At 52.3% G+C, this 8686-nt stretch overlaps 1 protein-coding gene and 1 long non-coding RNA gene across 2 annotated transcripts; both read left to right on the forward strand.

Annotated features, from left to right (window-relative positions):
* Positions 1–420: 420 nt before the first annotated feature.
* LOC148117378 (uncharacterized) lies at positions 421–3040 on the forward strand. The gene is made up of 3 exons (XR_015736908.1): positions 421–535; positions 2594–2758; positions 2907–3040. It is a non-coding gene; the product is annotated as an uncharacterized LOC148117378 (long non-coding RNA).
* Positions 3041–3269: 229 nt separating this feature from the next.
* On the forward strand, positions 3270–7850 carry LOC148117379 (doublesex- and mab-3-related transcription factor C1-like). Its single transcript, XM_087902660.1, has 8 exons — positions 3270–3383; positions 3535–3699; positions 3842–3999; positions 4304–4362; positions 4678–4814; positions 5535–5595; positions 5769–5898; positions 7708–7850. Exons 1-7 carry the CDS (start codon positions 3280–3282, stop codon positions 5892–5894), a joined length of 810 nt encoding a protein of 269 aa, XP_087758786.1. The 5' UTR covers positions 3270–3279; the 3' UTR covers positions 5895–5898; positions 7708–7850.
* Positions 7851–8686: the final 836 nt, after the last annotated feature.

Raw genomic sequence — 8686 nt, forward strand, 5'->3', positions numbered from 1 at the left:
TCCCAGACGTGCAAGTGTTCTCTGAGGGTTTTACGATGGCTACTGCTGAAAGAGAAAACAAGATGTGAGGACGGATGGCCGTCCACGACAAGCTTGCACGCTGGACTTTGAAAGGGCAAATTACAGTTTAGCGAGGAGACCTACTACTGAAACTGCATGCACACCTCAGGCAGGCACATGCAGAGACACCCATCACCAAATGGAAGCGATTTGTTTAGAACCACCACTAGAGAGTGCAAACCTTAATTTGTTCCTCCCGGGCTAAAGGCAGGGCCAGCTAAGTGAGCACTCCTAACCACTAGAGCCTACAGGCCCCACCTGCCCTGTTGGCGGAAGTGGTTCACAGAGCAGCAACCAGGGGGCGGGTTTCAAGGGACGTGCTGGAAGCTCATTGGCCTCTGTGGCAAGGCGGTGGGTGGAGCCAAATACCGCCCAGTCGCCACCGAGGACTGAGGAGAGAGGATCGAAGAACAGAGCTGCCGTTTCTCTCGGGGGCTCAAGCCCCTTTTTCTGAAGGGCTGGCGAGTTTCTCTAAGTATGACCTTCCTATTCTTCTGTGCCTTTTTCTTTTTCTCTCCCTCACGCTAAGGTGCCTATTTCCCTCAGCTCTAGGCCTCTTTAGGCGCGAAGCCTGCTGGAGATGGCGACATCCTGGACGACGGCTCCTCACCTCAACCAGGCCCCTCTACCCACACAGGCTGTGCCCAGGCCCCACGGGCCTTGGCCCGACACCGTCAGAGAGCACCTATCTCCAGGTCGCCTGGCAGTCTGGCAATCGCCGCAGAACCGTTGAGGCAGGGAGAGGGTGTGAGGGAAGAGAAGGAGCCATAACTGGGTCCCAACCTTCGAAGTGTTGAGGCGCGTCTGCAAGACTGGTGTACAACTGGGGAGAGAATGTGGGTTTGGCGAAAGAAGAGGGCCTGTGTGGAGCCGACAGAAGGCTGAGTCTGCCGCATAGTTTGTCTTTGGGCTAGGTCAGGGACCGGTTCTCTGCATGGGCTTCAGAAAACGTCTGTCCCGTGTAGAATGCTCGGAAAAAAAGAAAGGGTAAAAGAATGTAACTGAGAGAGATCTGGATGGAATTCGCGAGACTACTGTTTGTGTGAAACCCAGCATCTCACTAGTTAGCTCGAGTTGCCCTCAGTCGTGATAGCCCGGCTACCCCAGGTTGATGGGTAGGTATGACTCCCGTGTCTGCTGCCTTCAGAAAGACAGTTTGATTTCATGGGCAGGTGTGGGAGTGGTCTGCGGGACAAAAGGATAATCGGTTGAAAGGGAGAGCAAGGTGGTAATAAAGATTAAAGTGTGCTGTGAGGGAAACTTGAAGGGAGAATGAAAGGAAATTGAACGCAGGGCGTCCATGAGACTACTGAGTGCCTGGTGAATGTTTTCCCATGTGGGGAGTGAAGGGATGGAGGGCACCTGGGAAGACAGCTGTCAGCTTCTGGGCTTTGGTGTGATCGCCGAGGGAGTCCTGAGGCTTCCTGTGCATTCTTCCTGTGTGAGTGCATTGTGAGTCTGAGGCGATCTACCCTGTAAAGGAGCCAATGCCAAGACATTCTTGGGGGTGATGGTGAGGGGAGGTGGTGGGTGAGAGGACATCCTGGTGAGGGTGGAGACTCTGTAAGCACAAAAGGGAGACAAAGGCCAAGGGAAACCATGGCAGGACAAATTGGTAGTAGTAGTAGTACTATTGGGGAGCCTGTTGGAGAAGATTCTAGCCACCGGAGAGGGGTTATTTTTGTTTGTTTATTCGTTTGCTTTGCTTTGTCTTATTTTCTTTTTGCTGAGATAAGAGCAGTTACTCTTTTTCTTTCCAAAATTTTTACTACATTTTAAAATTTATTTTGCATACCAACCATAGTCTCCCCTTCCTCCTCTCCTCCCACTCCCTACCATCACCTCTTTCTACCCACCCCAATTCACTCCTCAGAAAGTGTAAATCCTCCCATGGGAGTCAACAAAACGTGGCCCAACAAGTTGAGGCAGGAACAAGTCCCTCTGCCTTGCATCAAGGCTGAGTGAGGTAGCCCATTATAGCGAATAGTTTCCAAAGAGCCAGCTTATGTGCTAGTGACAGATCCTGGTCCCACGGCTAGGGGTCCTACGTGCAGACCAAGCTACACAACTGTCCCCCACATGCAGAGGGACTAGGTCGGCCCCGTGCCGGCCCCCTAGCTGTTGGTCTGGTGACTGCGGACTCCCACAAGCTAGGATCACAGTCTCTATGGGTTTTCCCATCATGATCTTGACCCCTCACACACACCTTGCTCATATAATCCCCTCCTCCTCTGGACTCCCAGAGCTCAGCCCAGGGCTTGGCTGTGGATCTCTGCATCTGCTTCCATCAGTTACTGGATGAAGTTTCTATGATGACAATTAGGACGGCTATCAATCTGGTTCTGAGGGGAGGCCAGATCAGGCACCCTCTCCACTATTGCTAGGAGTCTTAGCTAGGGTGATCCTTGTGGATTCCTGGAAGTTTTCCTGGCACCAGGTTTCTCCCTAACATCATAATGTTCCCATTTTCATTGGAAAAAGCAGCTACTCCTAGGCCATGGGGATCCAGTGGTATTTCTGCTCTCCACCCCAGAACCATGGAACAGCAAGACGAAGTGGATGTTGTCAGTGTGCCCTCCGACTCGGAATGTAACATGGGGAACGAGACTGGAGCCCCACTGGTCTTTTGTCCTGGCCTCAGAGGACGTGCAAGCCGCTGTGGCAGAGGCCGCAGTTCTACCACCAGAACCCAGGCCAGGTGAGAAACCCGCCTTCTTGTGCCTATGGTGTCTAGGTAGGGGAGGGGGTACGGCTTGCTTTGCAAGTGGAGATACACTGGTCTGGGGAATACACGGGCCAATGCAGTGGCGTTGGCGGTACAGTGGCATTTCGGCTCTCCACCCCAGACCTATGGAACAAAAAGACAAAGTGGATGTGTGCTTCTGGCCCCACAACACGGAATGCAGCATGGAGAACGAGACTGGAGCCCCACTGGTCGTCGGTCCTGGCCTCAGAGGGCCTGCAAGCCACCGTGGCAGAGGCCACAGATGTGCCACCAGGACCCAGGCCAGGTGAGTGAGCCGCCTCCTCGTGAGTGTGGTGTCTAGGCTGGGGAGAGGGTCAGGTTCCCTCTGCACTTGGGGATACATGGCATGGGGGATACTCATGGGGATACAGGGGCCATGGAGGTATAGTGGGGTTTCTGCTCTCCACCCCAGAACCATGGAACCAAAAAGCAAAGTGGGTGTCCACTTCTGGCCCTCCAACTTGGAATGTAACATGGGGAACGAGACTGGAGCCCCACTGGTCATTGGTCCTGGCCTCAGAGGACGTGCAAGCCGCCGAGGCAGAGGTGCCACCTGTGGTACCAGGGCCCAGACCAGGTGAGTAACCCGCCGCCTCGTGAGTATGGTGTCTAGACTGGGGCTCAGAGGGTCAGGCTCCCTCTGCACATGGGGATACAGCAGCATGCGGGATGCTCATGGAGGTGCAGTGGCCGTGGGAGTACAGTGGCATTTCTGCTCTTCACCCCAGAACCGTGGATCAAAGCAACCAAGTGAATGTCTGCTTCTCGCCCCCCAACTTGGAATGTAACATGGGGAACGAGACTGGAGCCCCACTGGGAATCGAATCTGGCCTCAGAGGACATGCCAACCACCCCGGCAGAGGCCACTGTTGTGCCACCAGGACCCAAGCCAGGTGAGAATTGCATTCCTCACACTCTCAGGTCTTTGAGTGTCTCAGGTGTGCTGCCTCCTTTTGGGTATCCTGTGTGAGTTGGGGAGGCGGTCGGGCCCCCTTTGCACAAAATTAACAGGAGTCCTCCATACCCCTACTGTAGGGAGCACAGCGAGGCCCTGCCTGCTCTGGGTTCTGAGAGGAAGGTGCATGGTGCACTGCTAAAGAGAAGACAGGTTCGACTACTAAGGACGACTAGGGCTGTAGCCGGCAAACCCCTCTGTCAGGGCAAGAAGTCCTCTGCCAAAGCAAGAGGTCACAGTGAGTGTCCTTGGCTGGGGAGGGAGGCTGGGTTTGATTGGAGGGAAGTGCAGCGTGAGTAACTATGTAGCCAGCCCTGTCTGTCTGAGAACTGCAGTGTGACCCTGAGCGAGTACACCCTGGACCTCAGTGCCCCAGGTAGAAGACATGGTATCAATGATAGCAGCACTAGTTTTCAGGAAGCAGAGATTTGGGGTGGGCTCTTTGCGCAGGTCCATTGTGAGGAGTTCTCAGAATGGTGGTGAGTATCTGCGGGAGAGGCTGGCAGGCAGCCAGCGGGAAGGAATTGGTGGTCTTTTTACAGCTGAGAATGAGAACACTGTAAGCCAGCCTGAAGTCCTGCCCCTCACAAGCCCCCAGGAGGTAAGGAGAATCTGTTGCTAGAGTGGGCGGCTCCTGCCTTTCACTGTCAAGTCCCTTTCAGCTGTGTCTTAAAGTCAGGGCTTCCACCTCTAACACTTGGTCAGCACACAGCCTTGTGTGTGGCCCTGGGAAAGGTCACTTCCCCTTGGGCCTCGGTCTCCTCAGTGCCGGTAGACCATGCTGAGATTGGAGTGGGGTTCTGCAGGCTCCTCAGAGCCCTGACATCCTGGGTACCTGCCCTCAGCCTAAAATTTGCCCAGCCCTTCTCTTCCTGGCTGGCCCGGAACCCAATCCCCGTGGTCCATGTCTCTGCAGGAGAGCTCCCAAGGGCCTCCGTTCCTCTGCTGGCCCCCAGCATTTTCACCTGCGCCCTACATGACAACGACATTGGGCCAGCGGTTGATTGCTTTGCCTTCCATGGTGGTCCATGAGGCTTTTGCCGTGTCCGACCCGTGAGTAGAGAGGGACCATGGAGCCGGCTGTGTCTCCTGTCAGTGTGTGTCCAGCCCCGGGATTGCTGCAGTAGGAGAAGCAGGAAGGGGATGATTGTGGGAAGGAGAAGGCTACTTGTCAGGCCGTGGGGGCAAGGACAGGATCCTCTCCGGATTTGACAGTTCCCACTCCAGAGACTTGGTACATGTGGCTTTATTTTCCAAGCATGCATTTCCTAGTGGGCATTTTGTCAAAAGCTTCCTATACCTCTCCCACTGAAGAAAGCACCGGCGCAAGGCCTGCCACACAGTGGGCCTTCAACACGTGGGCACTGCTTCTCTACATGGCTACAGATGGGTGAGACAGAAGGTCCTGGTGAAACCTAGGGTCATGCTGGCAAGAGCCAGTCCCCGAAAAGAGAAGGCCACCATATCTCTGCAGGGACTTTGCAGATCAAAATGCAAAAACTGGTGGTTCCCTGATGTCTTCCTCAATGTGTATCTGGGAGAGAATTAAAAAGGGCTTGTAACAATTAATGTCTCAGGAAAAAACGTGTCAGACGGGGTGTGGAAAGGAAAACAGGCTGTGCAGGACAAAGGGCATGCCCAAGCCATGGTGTCTAAGGTCTCCCACAGTCCTTCAGACGCCTACCTTCTGGTACTGCAGAAACCTTGTCAGTCTCAAAGTATCGGTGCTGCCCACCCATCCAAGTGTTTAATCCCCTCACCTCTTGTTTCCAGATGCACGGATCTGACCCCCCTGCCATGTTCCTCCATGGAGTATCATCCACCAGAGCCACAGGTCCCTGCAGAGAAGTTTGGGCTCCAGAATGTTGGGCAGGAGGAGCTAAGTGGATGTGTCGAGCAGACCGCCCAGGGGTTTGGGAGCAGCTGGGCACTGAAAGGGCATTTGTACTTCTGAGAAGAGGTGGTGGGTGCCCAGCTCCTGTTCTCCTCACACCTGTTTCTCTACAGGGCCCCGTTGCCCCTGACCAGGCCTCGGTTTCTGCCACCTTCGAGTGTGAGGAGATACTGGAGGCTGCCGCGGCCCTGATGACTCTGAAGAACTCTTCTTGGACCTGGCGCCAGACCCACAGCTAACCAGGTAGCTGGCTTCTTCAACAGGACCATGGGGTGGAGATGGGTGGGAGATGGGAGGCTCTGTGGCAAGTTGGTCATAGCTGGGCACAAGGGGGTAAGTTGGTAGCTTGAATGACTTGGGGCAGGGTACCCCAGACGTCTGGAGCAGACTTCAGAGAGGGCACTTGAGGATTGCTCAGAGAATGCCCAGCTCCTCTAGTTTTGTGCTCACCAGCAACCGGCTGGTGTCCTGATGTCCAGAGAGAGAAGGAGACCGAGGCTCTTGGGGGTTGCAGGCACTTGCCCCAGGGCGGGCCGCATGTTACATGGAAGAAATAGAATAAGCCAGGATCCTGCTTCCTCACCCAGGCCCCGTGGCCCCATTCTACTGCATACCGTAGTGGTCTGTAGAAGACATACATGGAAGGAGATATATATAGTCTCTGGTCTCAGGGCGAATCTCAGTCCAGATGCACAGCCTGGGTTCCTCCTCAAGGTGTATTTTGCCACCAAATCTCTAATGGCCCACCCAGAGGGCAAGGGCCTCATGAGCTGAGAAGCCAATTAAACGTCTAGGGTGTCTGGAAAGCAAGGCTGGACACTGTCGAGCACAGAGGCAAATGGGGCCTAGGGAGTGTAGGAGGCAGCCACCCCGGACAGACCTGCTGGAATGGAAGGGTCACGGTGAAGCTGGAGAGGTGGCTGACTGATCACAGGGCTCTGGCAAGGGTGGGAGAGGAATCCTAGGCCAGGGCTTCTCGAAGCTTCCTGTCTTGAAACCCCTTTCCAACTGAAGAAATGTTTATAGGACCCACACACAAGCAAAACATTTACAGACAATAAACTATAAAGAAATTTAATTCAATACTAGTCCTTGGTGTACATGTAATTTCCCATTTATTAAAGATAAATGTGAATGCCAAGGAAATGGACGTGCTTGTTTAATTTTGCCCAAAGAGTTAAATCTTAACCCAAAATTGGACACTGTGGGGCACAAAGTATCTTCCACATTTTTCCGAGTGGATTGGTACTTTTAATTTATTATCTATCGTCAGTGTCGAGGATGTTGCATCACAGAGATATGGAGTGAAAAATGGCAGAAGTATGTTTAGGGCCACGTCTCAAGTGTCAGGAGTACCGCCTAAATCCCAAGCCAAAACTCATCTGACAGTTTTTCACAAGCTTCAAGTCAGCACCTCAAACAGCAGTTTTAAAGTCAAGCATCCTAAAACATGGCGAGGAACCACAGAAGGAAAATATTTAGAGGTTTTTGTTTGCCTCATTTAAACCACCATGTTTCTGTTAGAGCCCTCAAACAGGTCTCAAAGCAACCTTTAAACAGGAAGGGAAAGACTGATACCCCAGGCCATATTCTGACTTTCCCATACCAACACTTATTCTGAAACAACACCAGTGTGTGTTCCCCCTCTTCTCTCGGTCTCTGTCTCCTTCTCTCTCTCTTTCTTACACACACACACACACACACACACACAAACACACACACACACACACTCACACACACACACGTCTGTGCATGCACATCTAGGCCAGGGACCTGGGTCATGGAAATCCAAAGAGCTTTCCTGACATCAGGAAGGCTATATTAGAGACCATGAGCTTGACTGGAATAGGTTGGTGGTCGGTGATGGAGGAATGAGGAGGGAATGTGAGGCTGGAGGTGGGGAATCCAGGCAGGAATATGTCTGTCAATCCACATGTGTCAGTGACAAATCTTCAATTACAGGAGACAAAGAAGAAAGGGGAGCGAGTCAGGAAAGGGATTCGGGGATTTGTGATCCTTAGGTGGTCCTCATCTCATCCTTTCTCCCTTCAGGTCTTGCATGAGTTGGAGCAGTGAAGCCTCCCAGCCCCTCCTTGTGACTGGGATCCACTGGCTGGCTCCCTCTCGCTTCCTACTGGGAATCCGGCCTGCACCTGCCTCTTGAGCTTAAGGGCCCAGAGAAGGGGGTGCAGGTTTGTTCGAACACTGAGTAGTTTATAAGTTGTACAATTCCTGTCTGGAATGCTTACATGTGCTTTATAAGCCTTCAGGCATTTCATAAGCTTTCAGACTCTTTTCATAATGTACATCAGTTCCTTGGCTTACATACTATGTTTTGTACCTCCATCCCTTGTTCCTTTGGAAGCTAGCACATTTTAATGTATGTTGTGTAGGTAACATGATAATATGGCCTGCCCATTGGTGGGATTCTGCATGGGTTGGTATTGCCAGTGTTTGCATTTGTTTTGTGATGGTGTATGTGCCTGGGCACTCCTGTACTTAATACCTGCATTGTGGACACATGAGATGTTTCAGTTTGTGTCTAGGCCTGTGTATGTGAATAAATAAACAATAAAACATTGGTGAGAAGCACTACTCAGGTCTTCACTGTAACTGGCTACACTTTCCCCAATGGTCCCTCTTCTGGGACTCTGACCCTACCACTTGTTCCAAGCCTTAGTCACTCTGCACACCTGTTAATGTCTTCAAAACATGTACCACCCCAAATAGAGACTCTTACACCTTACCGAGCGTGGCTGTAGCATGTAATTTTGCCTTGGCACCCTCTGGATTTTTTGGGTTAAGGCTTCACCCCAGCCCCTGGCATCCTTATATTCCAAAAATCTGATGTTTAGGTGAAATTTTGCTTCCATGTCCCCTCCCTTGGACATTGCCTCAGTCCAGACTCCACCTCTGAAAAAGCCCACCAAATAGTGAACATCCCTCAGAGATGCTCAAAACCACTCCCACATTGTATTGAAACAGCAACCCTGAGAACAAATATATGTTTCTCTGGTCTTCCTTCCCCTGC

Source organism: Myodes glareolus, chromosome X (genome assembly GCF_982192425.1).
Source record: "Myodes glareolus chromosome X, mMyoGla1.1, whole genome shotgun sequence".
Classification (NCBI taxonomy): Eukaryota; Metazoa; Chordata; class Mammalia; order Rodentia; family Cricetidae; genus Myodes; species Myodes glareolus.

Bases quoted from the DNA above. Each gene is read 5' to 3' on its own strand.
- LOC148117379 (XM_087902660.1), top strand. From the start codon at position 3,280: ATGGGGAACGAGACTGGAGCCCCACTGGTCATTGGTCCTGGCCTCAGA. The intron at 3,384-3,534 runs GTGAGTAACCCG...TCTTCACCCCAG, and splicing joins GGTACCAGGGCCCAGACCAG to AACCGTGGATCAAAGCAACC. The intron at 4,363-4,677 runs GTAAGGAGAATC...ATGTCTCTGCAG, and splicing joins CCCTCACAAGCCCCCAGGAG to GAGAGCTCCCAAGGGCCTCC.